The sequence below is a fragment of the Panthera tigris genome, chromosome D1, assembly GCF_018350195.1.
Source record: "Panthera tigris isolate Pti1 chromosome D1, P.tigris_Pti1_mat1.1, whole genome shotgun sequence".
Classification (NCBI taxonomy): domain Eukaryota; kingdom Metazoa; phylum Chordata; class Mammalia; order Carnivora; family Felidae; genus Panthera; species Panthera tigris.
This window is the reverse complement of record NC_056669.1, coordinates 89,440,055-89,462,021: the sequence shown is the minus strand read 5'-3', so window position 1 is coordinate 89,462,021 and position 21,967 is coordinate 89,440,055. Positions and strand designations below refer to the sequence as shown.

Genomic DNA, 21,967 nt, shown 5'->3' with positions numbered 1-21,967 from the left:
CAGCCAGGCCAGTCAGGAATAATTGTGCTTTCCCTGAGGCTGGATGATAATTGACTCATTATTCACAGTCAGCTCTCAAGCTGCCAAGACACAAATGTACAACCCTGGCCTGGAAAGACATGTGTCAAAAGACCAAGATGAGGGACACAACAGGAATAAGTTGAAATTTTTGAAATGTCCAGCATTAGGTACTTACAGAGAGAAAACTGTGAAGGGAGTGTAAAGTAGCCGAAAGGTGATTTACAGGAAGAGAATCCGAGTGGCCGCTGAGCCGTGCAATCCATTCGATCTGAAAGTTATATTGTGGGCATCGGCTACATGCAAGGTGACAAAAATGGGCAAGACCCCGTCCCCACGCTTACAGAGTCTCCAGAGAAGTTAAGCTGGATATGTCAACGACCAAGACAGAACACAACTACGGCGGACGATGTAAGGGAGTACAAAGTAAGAGAATGGAGAAATCACAACAGGTTTGGAAGAATCACAAAAGGCTTCACATAGGCGTGGAGCATCTGAGCTGGGCTTTGGAAGACTACAGCTACAATTTCAACAGCGGAGCACTGCTGAGGTTATCCCACAAAAAGGGGAAACTGCATGAGCAGAGCTCCCAAGGTGGGAAAACAGGGGGCCTGAGGAAGAATCACAGAGTATTCCAGGAAGGTGGGAGCACACCTTCAGTGACAGGTGGAAGGGGTGATACTCGGAGGGCCAAACAAAAACTCTGTAGTTTAACCTAGGCCCTTGGGAGTCACAATCAGAGCTGTGCTCTAAGGAGATGATGGAGAGAATGGAGCAGAGGAGATCAGACACTGGAGCGAAAAGCAGAAAGTACAGGAAGTAATCCAGGTAAGAGCTAAAGGGACCCTCAGCAAAGGATTTAAGAAAGGAAAAAAAGAGCTCACAAAGGGAGTTCTTTTGTTTTATTTATTTATTTTTATTTCTTGTCTCCAAAACAGAAATGAAGACACTATCTCCAGGTGGTTATATTTCCTCCCTCTAGATATCTCCAAATATTCACCTTATCTCTCCGCTGCAACCTGTACTATTCTTTTAATTTAATTTGGTACACCCTAAGTAACTTCTTTTTTCTTAACAAGCTCTGTGATGATGGAAGTAGATAATACGGCATGCTTGCAACCTGTGAAATGGATTACACTTTGGTGCAAAGAGGCTACACGTATCATCCCATAAGATAAGCTCACCTTCCCAACTGATTTAGCCAAGGCCACAGAAGGGAGGTGGCCTGCCTCAGTAGCAGATACCTCATGCGTGAGCACAGCCTCCCTCAGCTCCCAGAGTCCGTAACAGGGTGACAGTTGCTGCTGACATTGTCTACACAAGGCAGGATCTTGCTGCATCCAAAAGTTCCTTTCTTTTTGTATCACAAGTTTACCTACTTAGAACTTGCAAGTCTGTGCGCAAACAACTCATTTTCTTAATCGGAAATATTTACAGACAAATGGGATGCTCCTCTTCTCGAGCCAAATCCAGAGTCACAAGGTCATATAGTCATCCAGTGAAGAACTCACAGTAAGGATCTAAGTACCCATGAATGGTAGCTCCACCTCTCCATAGCTTTATTGAGGTATAATTTGCAAAATTCCTTATTTTAAATGCATAATTCAGTGATTTTTAGTAAACACAGGGTTGTGCAACCATCACCACAATTAAATTTTACGTCTTTTCCATCACCCCAAAAAGGTCTCTGCTGCTCATCTGGAGTCCCTCTCTGTTCCTACTTCCAACGGCAGGCAACCACTAATCTACTTTTTTATAGCTATGGATTTGCCTTTTCTAGACAACATAAATGTAATCAAACAATATGTGGTCTTTGTGCCTGACTTCTTTACTCAGCATAACATCTTTGAGGTTCAGCATGTATTAGCACTTTGCTACTTTTTATCTATTGTATGGATAGATCACATTTTGTTTTTTCCATTCACCAGTGAATGGACATTTGGGTAGTTTCCACATTTTGCTCCCCCTTGATTCTGATGTTGAGTTTGATCCCAGGAACGCCATTGCTAACCCAGTTCCACACAGTGCCACAACATGATGAAACCAAAACAGAAGACAACTATAGTTTCAACTTCCCTCCACACCCAGACAATGGAAGGAATGCAGTAGTCATTGGAGCTAAAACTCTCTGATCATCTTATCTCCTCACACGGTCTAGCCTTAGCATGAGGCCACTCTAGTATATGTTCCCGTTTTCTTCGAATGTATCTGAAATCATCTCAAATTACCTTTCTTAACTCTTCATGGCCTATCTCTTCCCACTAAAATGTAAGCCTAAAGAAAGCAGGAACCTCTCTGTCAGGAAAGTACTTACAGTTCTTAAAAGGGAAAACATTCATTCTCCAGTCCAAAGGACATGTAACATTTAAGACTGAACGTAGATTGATACTCAACCCTTCAACCAGTGAGTTCACTGAGTGCTAAGCTGAAAGACTAGAGGAGGAGTTAAGAAAGTTATTAAGACTTGGCCTCTGCCTGTGAGACACATATAATTTATTCTCTTAAAACTTCTACTCACTCGGGGAGCCTGGGTGGCTCAGTCCGTTAAGCATCAGACTTCGACTCAGGTCATGATCTCATGGTTTGTGAGTTGTGAGTTCGAGCTCCATGTCGGGCTCTGTGCTGACAGCTCGGAGCCTGGAGCCTGCTTCATTCAGATTCTGTGTCTCCTTCTCTCTCTGCCCCTCCCCTGCTCACACTCTGTCTCTGTCTCTCAATAATAAATAAACATTAAAAAAAAAAAAAAAAACCTTCTACTCAAAGACATAACATTTTGCATATCTTTCAGCCAGCATTTCCATGTCTAAGAGTTTATCCACAAGAAAATATCTAATCTATTCCCTTGAAAATTTTTACTTAATCAAGGCCTTAAACTTTTGCATGTCTTTGAACCAGCATTTCCATGTGTAAAAATTTATCCAAAGGCCATGAATAAGAAGGGTGCAAAGCCGGAGCTACCAAAAAGATAAATAAGGAGCGAGGCATTATTAGGACCAGCAAGGCTGTCCGTGCCCCACCACCTCCATACCCTCTGGTCTCAGCTCCCTTACTCAACTTTGCTCATGCCATTCTGGCCACAGTGACCTCTTCATTGCTCTTCAACCAGGCAGGGGCGCTGTTGTCCCCAGGCCTCCACACTGGTTGTTCCCTTGGGCTCAAATGCCTTTCCTTCAAGAATGCATAGGCTTCACTCCATGGCTTCCTACCAAACTTCATTCACATTTTACTTTCCCAAGGAGGCCTAACCAGATCACTCTACATAAAAATGCAACCCTCTACCCCCCACCGGCACTCATGATCCCACATCTTGCTCTGTATATTTTTTTCTTTACCAGAGCAGTTACTATCTTCTAACACAAATATTTTTCTTACTCATTATGTTTACCATTCATTGCTCTCTCTCCCTTCTAGGATGCAAATTCCCTGAAAGTAATGACCTTTGTCTCTTTTGGTCAGTTATGTGAGCAGTACTTGGCACACAGATGTTCAATAAACATTTACTGAATGAATGAGGATGTGCAATGTAGCATTGTTTTTAATAGCCAAAAATTGGAAATAACTACGTGTCCAACAAAAAAGAGAATGGTTAAGTAAATTAGGGCACACAATTGAATACTATGCAGTCTTTAAAAATTCTGTTAAATAATATTTATTAATTGGGAAGTTTATTATGTGAAAAAGCAAGTTACAAAGGTATGTATAGTATGGTATCACTTTTATAAAATAATCATAATAAATTTGAATATATAAATGAATGAAAAAATATATAACACATATATATATACATATATGTGTGTGTGTATATATATATATATATATATATATATATATATATAAATATAGTAAGTTGAGCCCTTACTATAATTTAGGTATTCATAGGGGAGCCTGGGTGGCCTCAGTCAGTTAAGTGTCTGACTTTAGCTCAGGTCATGATCTCACAGTTTGTGAGTTCGAGCCCCATAATTTTATTTCTTTGTTATATAACAGTTTAGACAAGTGGGCAGGCCCTGTTCCATGAGATGGTCCAGGGAGCTGGGCTGGCAGGGTGCCCTGCCATCCTCAGCATATGGCTTCCACCTCTGTGTCTAAGGACTGCTCCACGATTGCCTATTTCCAGACTGGGGGAAAGGATTAGAAGAGACTTGGGCACGTGTCTCAAGGATATCACCCAGGAGTTACTCGTATCAGTTCCCCTCACTTTTTAATGGCACAAACTTAGTCAAACAGCTATACCCAGCTGCAGGGAGAATGAGACATGTCATTTTTATTCTGAGTGACTGTGGAGCAGCTAAAAATGTTATTGTTATAGAAAGGATATGTTTTCTATTTTCTTGTGTGTGTGTGTGTGTGTGTGTGTGTGAGAGAGAGAGAGAGAGAGAGAGAGAGAGAGAGAGAGAGAGAGAGAATGTGTGTGTTCATACCTCCGTATTTTCTAGCTTTCCTACCATGAACAAAAAAATAAACCTATTTATAGGCGAAAAGCATTTTACCTAACCAAGTCTCTTCTTCTAGGGAGGATACCTACATAGATTTCCTTCCTTCTTAAAAAGTCCTTCCTAAAGGAGCATCTGACTGACTCAGTCGGTTGGGCATCTGACTTCAGCTCAGGTCATGATCTCATGGTTCATGAGTTTGAGCACCATGCTGGGCTCTGTGCTGACAGCTCAGAGCCTGGAGCCTGCTTCGGATTCTGTGTCTCCCTCTCTCTCTGCCCCTCCCCTGTTCACACTCTGTCTCTCTCTCTCTCTCTCTCTCTCAAAAATAAATAAACATTAAAAAATACTTTTAAGCCCTTCCTGGAAATACTGAAGAAAAAAATACATATACATACATAATATTTCACAATTAAATTTTTTATATTATAGGTCCAAGATTCTTTTAATATTCAATTTTGACATCCCTCTTTTAAATCATAGTTACCTAATCATAAAATTTTACACTTGAGTGAGTCTTTAAAAGTACCTTCATGTGTAAAATACACAGCAAAAAATGTACCAAAAGCACCAAAATTATTGGAGGAGCATCTCCTTAAAGTACACACAAGATGCCTCTATATCCCTGTGGTCTCCCAAGACTCTTGCCTGCACACTTCGAATGGAAAAATGCTCGTAGGGAACACAGTTCTTCTGGCAACACAAGTATCCAGGAGATTTCCCTGTGCTAGAGTAACCCTGTGTGCACATGCTCTATAATCCCTCAGACCTGGGACAGAACGTATGCCAAAAACCAAAGCCCACCCTAAAATTCTGTGAGCGAGTATGTCCTAACAATTAGCAAGATCACAGTAAAATTGCTCCTGTAACCCATCACACTTTTTACTGTCCAAGTTCCTTTTAAATAATATAAATAGGGTAACATTAAGCACAAAAAAAAAAAAAAAATGGTTAAAGTGAAATAACTGTACAGATTCATGAAAGTTGTGGACCTTATCCCCAGGAAAACACAATATACAAAAGCAGAGAATTTTGTGGAATGAATACATCTTCCTATATCTCTCCCTGATCTCATATAGGGCATATTTCTGAAAGCTGATCCAAAAGTCTGTGCACTAGCACTGCTGAACCAAAATTTGGGGAGTGATTCCCCAAGAATCTGCATTTTAATAAGCATCTCCCAGGTGATACTTAAGACTCCCAAGTAAAGATTCCTTGGGAGTAGGATGTAAAAATTGAGAATTAAAAAGAGAGGGAGGTACAGGCTTCTAGTTATAGAATGAATAAGTCACATGGATGGAAGGTACAGCACAAGGAACATAGTCAAAGGAATTTTAATCGTGTTGTACGGTGACAGATGGTAGCTACACTTGTGGTGAGCACACGATAATGCACACCTGTTGAATCACTATGTTGTCTACCTGAAGCTCATGTAACATTGTGTGTCAATTATACTTCAATTAAAGGGGCACCTGGATGGCTCAGTCAGTTGAGCGTCCGACTTCAGCTCAGGTCATGATCTCATGGCCCCTGAGTCCGAGCCCAGTGTCGGGCTTTGTGCCAACTGCTCAGAGCCTGGAGCCTGCTTTGGATTCTGTGTCTCCCTCTCTCTCTGCCCCTCCCCTGTTCACACTCAGTCTCTGTCTCTCAAAATAAAAATTAAAAAAAAAAAATCACATAAAGATGTAGTATCTGATATCTTTGTCAAAGGAGATAAATACCTTTACCTGAAGGTTATGTGTAAACATACTATTTATTCTATCCACCAGAGGCCAGTGTAGGATTATTCCCTGAATTGTATAGTCTTACACTACACAATAGACACTGTACATAGACTCTATACAATATATACTATACAGAATTGGTTGTGACTCCATCAAGGAATGGGATGTGGACCACTAACACTGTAAACAATATTTTCTTTTTTCTGTATTGTAGATTCAAGATTTCTTTAATATTTAACCTTGATGTTTCTCTTTGAAATCCTAAATAGGCCCCATAAATAAAACTACACTGGTGTACTTCTTTAAAACCTACCAAGTACCTTCATGTATATTTCAGCTGATTCACATCACAACCATATGAGACACACTGAGAAGGCAGGATCATCCCTGATTTACTGATTCAGAGAGATTAAGTGGTAGGCCTGTAGTGTCAAAGAAGTAATAAATGCCTAGACCAGGTCTTCTGAATCCTAAGCTGGAATAGAATCCTTTCCATACACTGGCCCTGCCTACAACAAAATAAGAAATACAAGGGCAGTATACCCAACTCTTCATAAAACAAAATCCCATCGACCGAAAAAACTTTCCTTCACCCTGAGATCATGCCCTTCTGCCTACCTGCACAACGATGTATCAATTTAAGAACAACCTCTTTTATTCACACAGGTTGGAGAAAGTTAGAGAAAGTAATTTTTTTTCCATCTCCTTTACAAATAAATGCTTTTTAGGGTTTTCAAACTTTATGAGGTGGAATAACATCTTCTGCACAAATCTGTAATAATCCAAGACCCATTCATTGGCATACAGCATTAGGGCAATGCAAGAATACACTTAAATTATACACGTCTCTCACATTCCCTCATTTTTCAGGGTAATTCAGGGCATCTTTCATAAAAAATAAAATTAAATTTAAAAAGCTTGAAAGAAAAAAAAGGAGAAAAATTCTGAAGAATCCACTGTTCTAATCATTCTAATTGCTCTTTTTAAAACTCAGATAGAGTGTTTATTCAATCTAAAACTGAGTCCCCCAGACCAAGCGCAATATTCTGGGTAGTGTTTTATCAGCACTATGTAAAGAATAGTTAGTATTACCTTACCAATCAGCCCCTAACCATGCAGCCTGTGACTGCTAATGTGCCTTCACACATCTAGAGCGTGTGGAGCACAGGGCACACAGAAATAAGGAAGAACGATATATCAGAGTAGGGACTGTGTCTCATTCATCTTCTATTCCCAGATTTTAGCTCAATGCCTAAACATAGCAGGAATACAGTCAATACTGAAACGATCTCAACATGTGCAAGAACTGCATTGACACTTTAATTGGGGACTAAGCCTTATACCCTGAAATTAGATGACGGGCTGCAAGTCACACAAAGTATAATTTATAGAGAAGAGGCAGGAAATAGGGTACTTGATTCACAATCCCTTTTTTCTAATCAGCAGCCCGTACGCTGTAATAGCTAATGCAAAGGCTGGTTAACTCCAGAAAACTCACAAAAATGGTACAATGATTCTTCTCTGTGCTAAACAAACAATGGGCTCCAAGAACACTGGGCTAAGTGGTGTCACGTAAATCCATCTCATCTGGAGGCAATCCAAGTAGAGGAGAAAAAAGACACTAACAATCTCAAACTAGACAGACTGTGGTTTGATTTTCATACAAAGAAGATATGAGTTTGGTTACCATAAAGTTTCCTGTTTGTATCCCGTTGGGTTTAGCTGACCATTTCAAAGAAAATATTATTGTTCTACAGCTGAAAGATTCCAGATTTGAAAACCACTCACATTTGAATACGGGCCCGTTCAACTGAATCCAAGGACACAGTCTTAAAACCAACTCGGTTTCAAGTTAAGTAATTTACTCTTTCTCTTCAAGTATGATAATACATTTAACAACGATAAGTAAAAATAACGTCTCAAGTTAAAGACAAATGCATACAAGACAACTGCGCACTCACTTAATATTGTTTTAATCAGCCACTTAAAGGCTGACCGTGACCACCTTAAAAGTTTATTTGGCCACCAGCAATTTTCTGCTTTAGTTTGTAAAAGTTCAAGATTCCATTTGCCCAAGAAAATTCACCTCTCTCATTTATATGCACACACAAAATATATACAATATATATACACTAAAAACATATAAGGAGAATCAAAGAAAATGATCCTTTATTTACACACAAACCCAATTTAAATGCTCATAATATCTTACTTCACTGAGAAAACACACTAGAAATTTATTGCAACAAAATACTATGTGTTAACAACATTGCCAAAAATAAGTTTAATGATTATAATTCAAAACATTGTAAATACTCCAATACATTTTCTTTCCTTACCCAATTGCACCTGAGTTATAGCAGACACAGAAAACAAATGATTATCTATGGACCAAATATTCATGTGTAGAAAATGAATTGTAACAACCACAGCTGAAGATTTACGCTAATGTATCTAAAACAAAATGGCTTAATCAGTTCAAAATGCATCATAATTTGAGGGAGGGGAGATTTCCTTCCACCACTGAACCAGCCATTTTGTGTTATCTAATTTGTCAATTTGCTCCCTAAATGTAGTGATTTAGTGATGACAAAAGAAATAGAGAAACAAATGAAAATTGCTTAATTACAGTTTGCAGATGTTCCCTCAAAGAGAAAGAATAGGTTAATGCTGCTGGTGCTGTTTCTTCCATGGGGCTCTGCTACAAATGAGTTCCCTTTATTCAACACTTTCTTCCTCCTTGAGGGTTCTATGTGATGCTTGGTACTATGTTTTTCTGTTTTGTTTTGTTCATGCCCAGCATGGACCCCAATGCGGGGCTGGAACTCATGACCCTGAGATCCAAGACCTGAGCTGAGATCAAGAGTCCCACGCTTAACTGATTGAGCTACCCGGGTGCCCCGCTCACCCCCCCGCTCGGTACTATGTTTTGATAAAGAGGTCACATACATATAACTACTGATATAAAACTAATATAAGTCAATATAAAATCATGAACTTTTTTATTTTTTTTTTAAATTTTTTTTTTTAACGTTTATTTCTTTTTGGGACAGAGAGAGACAGAGCATGAACGGGGGAGGGGCAGAGAGAGAGGCAGACACAGAATCTGAAACAGGCTCCAGGCTCTGAGCCATCAGCCCAGAGCCTGACGCGGGGCTCGAACTCACGGACCGCGAGATCATGACCTGAGGTGAAGTCGGATGCTTAACCGACTGAGCCACCCAGGCGCCCCAAATCATGAACTTTTTTAAAAAATTCTTTCAGCAATACCAAAAAGCAAACAAACAAAAAAAAAATCAATAAAAATCTTCAAAAATAACACCGCTTCCTTATTCTCTCTCTGGGGATGCCAGACTAATTAGCAGGGATTTTTAATTGCCTAGTGGCTTTTATTAGCAAGCCCTCATACTATGCTTCCTACAACTTCCTCTTGAGGTTAACATCCCAGTGGCCTATGTCTTAGGTCAAGGCAAGTTTACTGCTATTTGCTGTGCTGTTTTCCATCGTGCACTTCACTGTTAAACTCCCATTTGCAAAAGCGCCTCCCAAGCTGCCTTTTTTTTTCTCACGTGGCTAACAGAAAAAAAGGAGAAACAGAAAGACACTGCAAATGGCCTGTGAACTAAAAACACCACTCAATATTCAGTAGGGAATTAAGTGACTGATAACAACAGCGCAGAAAATGTGGCGAACGTGCCACCTGGAAGCGTGAAGCTGGGCGGTTCGTTTCCAACTTCCTCCGCTGTCTGCGGGTTGCAGGGGTATCAAAACAATATTAAGCCCGCCGGTCTCTGTCTAATACTCGACAGGAAACAACTGCAAAAGGCTACACAGCAGGGATTATTTTTTGTTGTTGTGTTTTCTTTCATGAGAGAAAGCTGTTTTCATGCTCCGCTGAAATTCCTTTCCTGCTCTGAAGTGGGTAAGAGTGCCAGCTGCTTTCTCTATTTTTCTCTGTGGTATTTTTCTATCGCAGATTTTAAATTCATTCTTCAGACTGGGAAGAGACTCTTTGGAACCCTATGGAAGTTGAAAGATGCGTTTCTAGCGTTCAAATTCAAAACAGCTTTGGGGACCAAAATGATGTGTCAACTTTGGAAACGTGTTGTTTTACGCGCTGTCACCACTTTCCTCTTTAATTACAGTTTTTAGAAGTTGTCAAGTATGAGTAGTAATATTCCTTTGGCTGAACCGACAGCTCAGAACTCATCAGTCCAGAAGCGTAAAGCAAATCCCAGCCCAAGATTCTAAGCTCTTGACAGAGCAGACGCCCAATAAGGAAAGAAACAAAAGCCTCCTGAAATGAGACTTGTGTGCCTTCAAACCAGTCACTCGGCCTCCGTGGGCCTCAGCCTCTCCAGGCAAGACACTTGTGACTCATCTTTGACGCTTCTCCCTAATCCTCTGGCACTCACCTTGTGCCAGGTGCTGTCAGGGTCTCATTATAGGCTTCCCCGCTTTCCATATCCCCCTCCACTGCCCTCCTCCGTACCTCCAAAGAAGTATTTCTGCTCAGGGTCCTTGCTGGTCTCCCTGACTCCAACTGTTTCTCTCCTTCTTTGCTTCTGCCTTTCAAAATCGCTTGCAATGTCTGTCTCTCTGTCTCTGTTTCTGTCTCTCTCCCTGTGTATGTGTGTGTGTCTATGTGTGTGTGAATTCTACTATGGCTCCCAGTTAGCTAGTATACTGAATCCAAACAGGGGGCATCTGACATGGTCTTCTTCATGGGCTTCTTCTTCTTCTTGTACCCGTCCATTAAATGTGGATGTTCTTTGGATCTCAGAGGCCCTCCTGTTTGGCATTCTACATTCTTTTTTTTTTTTTTTCATCTATTCAACAAATATTTGTTTTCAAGTAGGCTTCACACCCAGTGCAGAGCCCAAGGCAAGGCTTGAACTCATGACCCTAAGATCAAGACCTGAACTGAGATCAAGAGTCAGACACATAACTGACTGAGCCACCACCCAGGTGGCCCTCAACAAATATTATTAAGCATCTATTTATTCTATATTGCCAGGCATTGCTTCAGGCACTAGAATAACATCGGTGAACAAAATCCAGCCTTCATGAAGCTTACACTCTAAAGAACATTGAAATAATTATCTTTTGAGGAAGTGCAACTATTCCCGTGGTCCACAGTATCTGCATGCCAGTGACTCCCAGATCTTGAGAAGAACTGCCCGATGCTACGAGGAAGACAAAAAAAGCAAAGTGGGTTGATTATGGGCTTTGGAGCTACACTGACTCGGTCCATAATCTAATTCCACCAATAACTAGCTACATAACCTTGGAAAGTCTGTTAGGGATGCCATAACAAAATATCACAGACTGGGTGGCTTAAACAACGCAAATATATTTTCTCACAATTCAGGAGACTAGAAGTCCAAGATCAAGGTGTTAGCAAGGTTCGGTTTCTCCTGAGCCTATCTCCTTGGCTTGCAGAAGACCACCTTCTTTCTGAGTCCTCCTGGGGCCTTTCTCTGTGTGTGCACATCCCTGAGGTGTCTCTCTCCTAAGGACCACATCATATTGGGTTAGGACTCCACCCTTAGCCTCAATCTCCTCGTTATAGACCCTATCTCTAAATACACTCACGTTGGTGGTTCAGTTTTCATTGTATAAATTTTGGCGGGACACAGTTCAGTCCACAATAATAAGGTGTTTATTAACCTTAAGTCTTCATGTCCTCACCTGTTTAAAAGTTAGCAATCGTAAAAATCAAAACATAAGAAAAAATTCACTAGGCTATTGTAAGAAATGAGATGACCCAGGTAAAGTGCTTAGCACAATATCTAGTGCCTACTAAATGCTAGCTGCTTATCAATAATAATATTAGACTAGTTTTCCTACAATCTCACCTTCCCAGATGTTTCTGTGGGAGTATAGTGATACAGAGGAGGGTCAGATGTCTGGAGTCTGAACCCCTGACTGGTCCTCAGGCAAGGTGTTAATTTACAATGGCTTTCAGTTCTCTGAGCTATAAAAAGGGTAAGTAATGGCTCTTCTTTGCATCATTGTCACAATTAAAGTTACTCAAGACAAATGCTTAGTGAATACATCAGTGAATTAAGCTAAAATTAAGAGCACTGGAATGTCTCTTCTAACATTATAGTTTAAACAGAAACAAGGGGATGTCTGGCTGGCTCAGTCATAAGAGCATGTGACTCTAGATCTTGGGATCGTGAGTTCGAGTCCCACGTTGGCTATAAAGATTACTTAAATAAGTATTGTTTAAAAAATATAAATACCTTAAAAAAGGTATTTAGATAGTCCTGCCTTTTAAGGGACTGCATTATCAGAATTGTAGTCTAAACCAGAGGTTCTCAAAACTAGTGGTACAGCTGAATTAGTGAAAAGCGTTATGAATGTAAAAATTCCTGGACCCTTCACTATAGAGCCTCTAATTTAATAAGCCCAGAAAGCATCTGGAAATCTTTATTCTTTTTTTTTTTAAAGCTTATTTATTTATTTATTTATTTATTTATTTATTTATTTATTTATTTTGTGAGAGAGAGTGTGTGAGTGGAGTAGGGGCAGAGAGAGATGGAGAGAATCCCAAGCAGGCTCTGGGCTGCCAGCACAGAGCCGACGTGGGGCTTGATTTGTGAGATCATGACCTGAGCCAAAATGAAGATGCCAGCACAGAGCCGACGTGGGGCTTGATTTGTGAGATCATGACCTGAGCCAAAATGAAGAGTCGGATACTTAACTGACTGAGTGACCCAGGTGGTCATGGAAATCTTTATGCTTATACAAGTTTGACATTATAAAAGTTTTTCTGATATTTAGCCAAGTTTGAGAACTACTGATCTAGAGCAGTGATGCTCAGTAGAAATATAATGTAAGCCACATACGTGGTTTTAAATTTTCAAGCAACCACATTTTTTAAAGTTTTAGAAAGTGAATTTAATTTTAATAACATATCTTATTTAAGTCAATTTTCTAAAATATTGTCATTTTAAATGCAGTTAAAATGAAAATATTACTGAGATATTTTATATTCTATTTTTATACAAATTCTTCAAAAACCTTGCATATTTTGCATTTATAGCTTATCTCAATTCAGATGAAGAAAAATTTTTTTAACTTTTTAAAAAATTTTTCAATGTTTATTTAGTTTTGAGAGACGGAGACAGACAGAGCATGAGCAGGGGAGGGGCAGAGAGGAAGGGAGACACAGAATCTGAAGCAGGCTCCAGGCTCTAACCTGTCAGCACAGAGCCCGATGTGGGCCTCGAACTCACAAACCAAGAGATCATGACCTGAGCCAAAGTCGAACACTCAACCGACTGAGTCACCCAGGTGCCCCCAGGTGAAAATTTTTCATCAGAAATACTTGATCTGTGTTTATAGTAGTTCCCCGCTTTTCCATGAAGAATTTGTTCCAAGACCCCCAATGGATGCCTGAAACCCCAATCAGTACCAAACCCTATATAAACTGTTTTTTCCAGTACATACATACCTCTGGTAAACTTTGATTTATAAATTAGGTACAGTAAGAGATTAACAACAACAATAATAAAGTAGAATAATTACAACAATAACTATAATAAAAGTTAGTGTGAATGGTCGGTCACTCTCTCTTTAAAATATCTTACTGTAACATATTCACTTCTTCTTGTGATGATGAGACAATAAAATGCCTATCTGATAAGATGAAATGATGTGAATAAGGCAGGCACTATGATGTAGTATTAGGCTACTATGACCTTCTGACGATAATTCAGAAGGAGGACCATCTTCTTGCAGATCCTGGTTGACCACAGGTAATTGAAACCACAGAAGGGGACTCCTCAATATTTCATAAAATTTACATTTGAAAAAATTAATTCACATACCCAAGTTGTCCTAAACATATTTAAAAGTTTTCCAATAACTGAGCTGAATATGAGCATTTTTATTTAAACTTAAACTAATTTAAATTAAGTGAAATTTAAAACTCAAGTGGGCAGCACTAGCCACATTTCAAGTGCTCAACCACCATCTGTGTCTCTCGTGCTGGACACTGCAGGCCGAATGATCACAAATCATGGTAACTGTACATTCCTGAAATTTGTAATGGTGATAGAGCACTGGCACAGCTCCTTAAAGAACTAAATGTGAATAAAGTGAAAAATATAGAATAAGCTCTCTTATGATTATATAAGATTACTAAAATCTAAAAAAACTTGAAACCTATTCAGAGGTTTTGAAACTCTTAAGAGTTTGGAACAAAGGCCAGAACACCACCAGCTTATAAAGCCACATGCATGGCCATTTGTACTGAATGTTCTACCTCGGGGGGAATTTAATTCAAATATTAACAAGTATGAAGGGAGAAGGGCGGTTGAGTTGATGGGCGTTTTTTCAAAGATATATTGAAAGAATAATAAAATGCTGAAAGCACAAAGTATTATTAGTAAAATGAGAGTAGCATAAGGAAAACTAGAAACTAAATTACACATCAAAATCAGAAATAAAATCTTTGATCTAGACATAAGAAAACAAGCTAAAGTAGATAAATATAGCAGTGAATAGAAAGCTGTTATGTGGTAATCCTAAAAACTGGTAAAATCACTTGGGAACTGGATCCTATGTGTTTTAAGATTGAAAGGAGAGAATGAAAACCAAAGACTTATTTAAGAGTTAATCATAAAATCACAGTATAGGGGTGCCTGGGTGGCTAGTCAGTTAAGTGTCCAACTTCGACTAAGGTCATGATCTTGCGGTTCATGAGTTCGAGCCCCACATCAGGGTCTGTGCTGACAGCTCAGAGTCTGGAGCCTGCTTCAGATTCTTTGACTCCTTCTCTCTCTGCCCCTCCCCCACTCATGCTCTGTCTCTGTCTCTCAAAAAATAAATAATGTTAAAAAAATTGTTTTAATAAAATCACAGTGTATTCATTTCACCTTCCAAACTATTTTAAGTTAAACAGTTGGTAAAGTACATAACTTTAATGAAAACTAATCATGCAGCCTAAAGAACAAAACCAGAACAATGACGGGGTATATGTATGATAGAGAGAGTTTGAGAACTGGATGTAACCACTATAACCCTCCCCCCACCAAAGTTACTACCATATGTAACAAAATGGAGTTGAAAAGACTGAATGTCAATTTCTAAGTCGCTGGCTTCCTACATATATAATTTCTGTGTGACCGCAATATGAGTAGTAACTAACACTTTAAAAAATGGGAGTGCACAAAAACAGACGCTCAGATCAATGGAACAGAATAGAGAACCCAGAAATGGACCCACAAACATATGGCCAATCAATCTTTGACAAAGCAGGAAAGAATATCCAATGGAATAAAGACAGTCTCTTCAGCACGTGGTACTGGGAAAACTGGACAGCGACATGCAGAACAATGAACCTGGACCACTTTCTTACACCATACACAGAAATAAACTCAAAATGGATGAAAGACCTAAAAGTAAAACAGGAAGCCATCAAAATCCTCGAGGAGAAAGCAGGCAAAAAACCTCTCTGATCTTGGCCGCAGCAACTTCTTACTCAACACGTCTCCAGAGGCAAGGGAAACAAAAGCAAAAATGAACTACTGGGACCTCATCAAAATAAAAAGCTTCTGCACAGCAAAGGAAACAAGCAGCAAAACTAAAAGGCAACCGACAGAATGGGAGAAGATATTTGCAAATGACATATCAGATAAAGGGTTAGTATCCAAAATCTATAAAGAACTTATCAAACTCAACACCCAAAAAACAAATAATCCAGTGAAGAAAGGGGCAAAAGACATGAATAGACACTTCTCCAAAGAAGACATCCAGATGGCCAACCAACACATGAAAAAATGCTCAACATCACTCATCATCAGGGAAATACAAATCAAAACCATGAGATACCGCCTCACACCTGTCAGAATGGCTAATATTAACAACTTGGGCAACAACATATGTTGGTGAGGATGTGGAGAAAGATCTCTTGCACTGCTGGTGGGAATGCAAGCTGGTGCAGCCACTCTGGAAAACAGTATGGAGGTTCCTCAAAAAATTAAAAATAGAACTACCCTATGACGCAGCAACTGCATTACTAGGCACTTATCCAAGGGATACAGGTGTGCTGTTTCGAAGGGGTACATGCACCCCAATGTTTATAGCAGCACTATCAACAATAGCCAAAGTATGGAAGAAGCCCAAATGTCCATCAATGGATGAATGGATAAAGATGATGTGGTGTATATACAATGGAGTATTACTCAGCAATCAAAAAGAATGAAATCTTGCCATTTGCAACTATGTAGATGGAACTGGAAGGTATTATGCTAAGTGAAATTAGTCAGTCAGAGAAAGACAAATATCATATGACTTCACTCAAACAAGGACTTTAAGAGACAAAACAGATGAACATAAGGGAAGGGAAACAAAAATAATATAAAAACGGGGAAGGGGACAAAACAGAAGAGACTCATAAATACGGAGAACAAACAGAGGGTTACGGGAGGGGGTGTGGGAGGGGGGATGGGCTAAATGGGTAAGGGGCATTAAGGAATCTACTCCTGAAATCATTGTTGCACTATATGCTAACTAATTTGGATGTAAATTTTAAAAAAATAAAATTAAAAAAAAAAAAGGGAGCAAATGCCTCCCCTGTCAGCTCGTGTGGTGATTGATCTTGGTGTGGAAGGAAATTAGAAACAACTCTTACCCTCACTAAGATGAGGCTACATCTCTACCTTAAAAACCTATTATTTAAAAAATATATATATTAGTACCAACACAAAGGGAAATATGATCCAAAGGACAACCAACAATGGAGGCATTTTTAACATCGTTCAATTTGGCTCTTATCTGTCAAAACCTTCTGCACTGAACCACTGGTTCAGTGGTTACTACAGGCTCACCATGGACATTGTTGCCAATGAGTAGATTTTACTGCCCTCCCCACCCAGGCAGGGGCTGGATGGCCTTCCTGTGAGCTCTCACGGAACTCCCTGCTTTTCTCTATTATGGTATTTATCATACAATAGTGTAATTTTTTTGTTTACTTATGTACCTCTCATCCTGGACTATGTATGCTTGAAAACACAAAGTATATCTTAATTTATTTTGGGATCCTTAGCACCTAAAACAATACCTAGACCATTAGGAGGTACAGAATTAATGAATGAATAAATGAATAAATGCATTAGCAGAAAATCAAATATAAGTTTTCACATCTATGTTTTCCTAACCTAAGCAAATGATAGAAATATGACAGACAAGAAGGAAAAGGCGCTTTTTTCCTTTATATGGATAAAAGAATTACATTCACAAAGAAATTGAGATGCCAAGGATTGAAACTTAGCCTCTTATCTTTACCCTCAATAATATCAACAATATAATAAACATCTCACCAATAATGAATAAAACCAAAGTCTGCACACTGATTTTCTAATACAAATCTCACAACTTTGTCTTACTCTCTTGAACTGATGATACTATTGAGAATTCAATTACAACTGTCTGTTTGAAACACATAATTAATGTGTCTCTATAAACATTTTGATAGAACATTGTATTTATTATCAAGTATGTACCATAGTTAAAAAAAAAAAAAAACAGAGTTGCTTTAAAAAACAAAAAAAAAACCCTTGCAAAATAGGATCAACATCAATGTATTGCAGTGAGACTTTTGCTACAATATTCACAGTTTCCAATGATTTTCCAACAGTCTGAAACAGTGATGTGAATTTCTTTCAATCAGGCTATAGTTTAATCTTTTTCCAGGGAAATATTTTTAATAGGATTACTGACCCTTTTAACAGTCTTGGAAAGAAAATGAATCTTATAAGTATTCTGGCATATAACTATTATAAAAATAAATAGAACAGTCAATCAGAGGAAATTGTAATAGACTTGAGAAACCAAACTTACTCAAGAAATGTACATGAGCCTGTGTGGTGATTACCACTTTCACAGAGAGAAGATTCTACACACCAGCAAAACAAGCGAGCACACCAAGACAAATGAAGGGCTGGAAAGAACGGGAAAACTTTGAACAAACAGCTTTCATCTCTTCCTTAAAACAAAACTAACCACATTCAGTTCAATCAATTCTGCGGACTCCTAGGCCTGTCCCTGAGTACTATTTGGTTTTTCAGAAGGTACTTAAATGTTTCGGGGGCGGGGAAGGGAAGGATGCTTACTGATTTAAGACACATTTTTGCACTCACAATTCTTTGTGCTTTAAGAGGAATTTTTTCAGGTCATTAGTTTATAATGTGAACTGGTGCCTAGGGATATTTTGAAAGGGAAAAAAAAAAAGAGTGCTTGGAGATGCAGTTAATGTAACTTGCATCATCATTTATTTCAGCTCATTTTGGGGCACAAAACTGAACTCAGAATGAAGTCACCACATCTGCAACAGTTTCTTTCTCAGCATGCAATGATCTTACAGAAATCTGAAAACACAATATGCCCCTTACCCTCAAAACAAAAAACATCATAACCACTTTAAAACATTCAGGTCCTTGCAAGAAGTTCTTACTTTTCCAGAGTATGAAAATAAAGTCAGCTTTGCAACTTCCAAAATAATTTGGATTATCAAAATGCCATTGGTGGGGCGCCTGGGTGGCTCAGGCAGTTAAGTATTCGACTCTTGATTTTGGCTCAGGTCATGATCTCACCGTTGTGGGATCGAGGCCCTCGTTGGGCTCTACACTGAGCGCGGAGCCTGTTTAAGATTCTCTCTCTCTCCAGCCTTCTCCCCCCACCCCACTCCACCCCCACTTGCATACACACTCTTTCCAAAAAAAAACCAAAAAAACAAACCACCACACATAAAATGCAATTGTCATACAAAATATATTAATTCTGCTAGTTTTGCCCTTGTTTCCACACCCCACCCCAACCATTCCTACTGCTTTGTTAGGTACAGAAAGGATGGAACTAAATCATTAGGCTCTGAGAAAGCAAACATCTTCCCAAACCCAAGTTTATAGACCAAAAGATGATTTGGCCTTAAGCAAGATTAATTTGATCGACATATCATGTCAAAACAGATCGTTCACAGCCTCAAAGTAAACAAGATATTTCCTAATTTCTCCATTAAGTGTAAATAAACACATCGCCCACAGTTTTCAAGCGTAAACAAAACAAATATCAATATTCCAACTATCTTGCACAAAGTAACCAGTTAGAATCACTTTTCCTTTTCTTCATTATAAATACCCTTCTTTTACATTTGTTAAGGGCACATGAATCATGACTTAAAATCATGAAGTATCTTGAAAGTGTGATCACCCCGGAGATTATGAAACTCCCTGTTCTCAATCAGGTACGCATTAGAATAACCAGGGGAATTTTTACAAAATACCAATTCCTGGGCCCCAGCTAAGATTTAGAGTGGGCCCTGGTATCACCATGCTCTAAAAAACCCCTCAGGCGAGTCCGATGTGCAGCAAGGGGGAGAACCAATTGTCTCACAAATGTGGATCAGGGACCCAGAAAGGACCAAAGTTGAGACCGAGCCAATGGCAGGCCATCTGAGGCAGAACCCAGAACAAAGACTACAAACTCAAATGCCTACAGGAGCCACTTCGGTGAATGAAGCAGGCAACGCATACACACTTCTTCACAACGTGCGAATGCCAGAGAGTGTGACAAACGGCGCTCACAGGGCAAGGGCTCCCCAGCTCTAGCTGATCTTGCTATCAGGGAAATCAGAGGTAACAGGTCTTCCCTCTTAATCAAAGAAGACCATAAATAAAGATTTTTTATGTAACATTTCCCAACTTTTAAAGGTTGACTCAATCGAAAAAACACAACACCACTGTATGAGGCGAGCAAGACACATAACGAAACACACAACATGGGCTTGGACTTTAGGCTTCGGTTTATCACTTCCAGTCTGGAGGGGTGTTTCCATTCTCCAGTGACCACAGCATCCCAGTGACATCCCAGTGACAACAACCAACAATGCCTAGCATTGAGTATTTCTTGTGTTAGCCACTCTGCTCAGGGTTTTACTTGGAGTCTCTCAATTAACCTTCGTAAACCTTTAAGGCACCATTATTACCCACCCCCCTTACTCAACCGCCTCTCCCAAGGTCACATACCTAGAAAGTGGCAATGCCAGGACCCAAAGGGATACAGTGTAACTCCATAGCCTATATTGCGCTATATTTCTTAAACATTTTAAACATGCTTTTAAAAACCTCTACTCTTTGCGCTTATATCTCTTCAAAAGCAAATGAATTATACGAAATGATTTCTCGGGTCCCTTTTAGTTCTCAAATTCGATGGCTCTGACTCCATAATACAACTCTTGGTTGTAGAAAAATGTTGGAATTTGCATGCATCAGTCTCAAATCCCTGATATGCATTAGCTGATCAAAGGAAAGGAATGATTGAATGCTTATTAAATAGTCTTTTTGAAAAAACAGCAAAGACATAAAATTATAATAAAATTCTTTATCTCTACTGCTCTAGAGAGTTGACTTCCCCATTTTACCTTTTGAAAGATGAGGAAAAGTGCTCAGAAATTCTTCATATGTTTGTTCATGACAATTAACAAACTTATCCAAGACTTCTTCAGTTAATCGATCTTCATCCATGATCTCCAATTCTGATATTCGGGCAGGCATTCCTATTCACGAGGCCACTTTATCTATGGGACAAAGAAAAGCATGAGCTAGAGAGAGTTGGGGTACCAGCCTCTCTTGAAAATGTTGTAGAAATTTGCAGAAATTCAGTCTTTCAAGGTGAGAGGTACTTCAAAGGGTATATCCAACGACAACAATAACAGCTAATATTCATTAGCTATTTATTTAGCACTCACTGTGTACCGGGTGCAGTTCTGAGCCCTTCGATGTTAACTTCCTAACAATCCTAGCTCAGGTCACAGAGCCAGTAGTTAGAAGGACCAGTTCCAGGAGTCAGATCTAGAACCCATGCCCTTAAGCACTTCACTGTGCTTCACCTCTAGCCATTGTGTGGTACCCCTGCCCCCACCACGTGCTACTGTACTGTTGCCACCAAACAACTGACTCGTCTGTGCTTTAACACATCCAAGGACTGGGAACTCCGAACATTCCAAAGAAGCCTTTGGACCACTGTATCAAAGACTCCTTCAAAATCTCTCTCCCTGCACATCTCCCCAACTGGGCCCTGAGCCCCTGGGGATCATATTGCACAATTTCAATCCTTCTTATACATAACATCCTTCCAAATATTTGAACAAGCCTATGCCGTCCTTTCTCAATTTTATCTCACTCACTTAATTTTTTTTTTTTCAAAACCAACCTCAGAATTCAGTTTCTCGGGGTGCCTGGGTGGCTCAGTCAGTTGAGTATCCAACTCTCGATTTCAGCTCAGGTCAGGATCCCGGGGTCGTGGGATTGAGCCCTGCGTCAAGCCCCATGCTGAGCGTGGAGCCTGCTGAAGATTCTCTCTCTCACTGTCTGCCTGTCTGTCTCTCTCTTTCAGGACACCTGAGTGGTTCAGTCAGACACTTGTCTGACTCTTGATTTCGGCCCAGGTCATCATGATCTCACGGTTAGTGATTTCAAGCCCCATGTCAGGCTGTATGCTGACAGCTCAGAGTCTGCTTGGGATTCTCTCCCTCCCTCTCTCTCTCTGCCCCTCCCCCGCTTGCACGTGTACATTCTCCCTCTCTCTGTCTCAAAATAAACATTTAAAATTACAAAAAAGTTTCTCTCCCTCTCCCCCTCCCCCACTCTCTCTCGATGAAGAAAAAAAAAAATCAGTTTCTCTCCAGAGGCTTGAGCCTTCCAACCCCATCACCACAGAGAGCTAATCACAATTTCTCTGTGCTGCCTCATACTGTGTCTATGGTTACACTTAACATACTGT

At 39.7% G+C, this 21,967-nt stretch overlaps 1 protein-coding gene across 8 annotated transcripts in view; it reads right to left on the bottom strand.

The window, feature by feature from the left end:
* Positions 1-21,967, bottom strand: part of IFTAP (intraflagellar transport associated protein) — a 65,785-nt gene that overhangs the window by 27,942 nt on the left and 15,876 nt on the right. For all 8 annotated transcript variants that reach the window (XR_006208509.1, XM_042959052.1, XM_007082064.3 and 5 more), the window contains one exon: positions 20,607-20,762. Coding sequence is in view for 7 of the 8 variants with exons in the window: in XM_042959052.1 (XP_042814986.1) it covers positions 20,607-20,739 (133 nt within the window). In the remaining variant the exon portion in view is untranslated. The remainder of the gene's footprint in view (positions 1-20,606; positions 20,763-21,967) is intronic.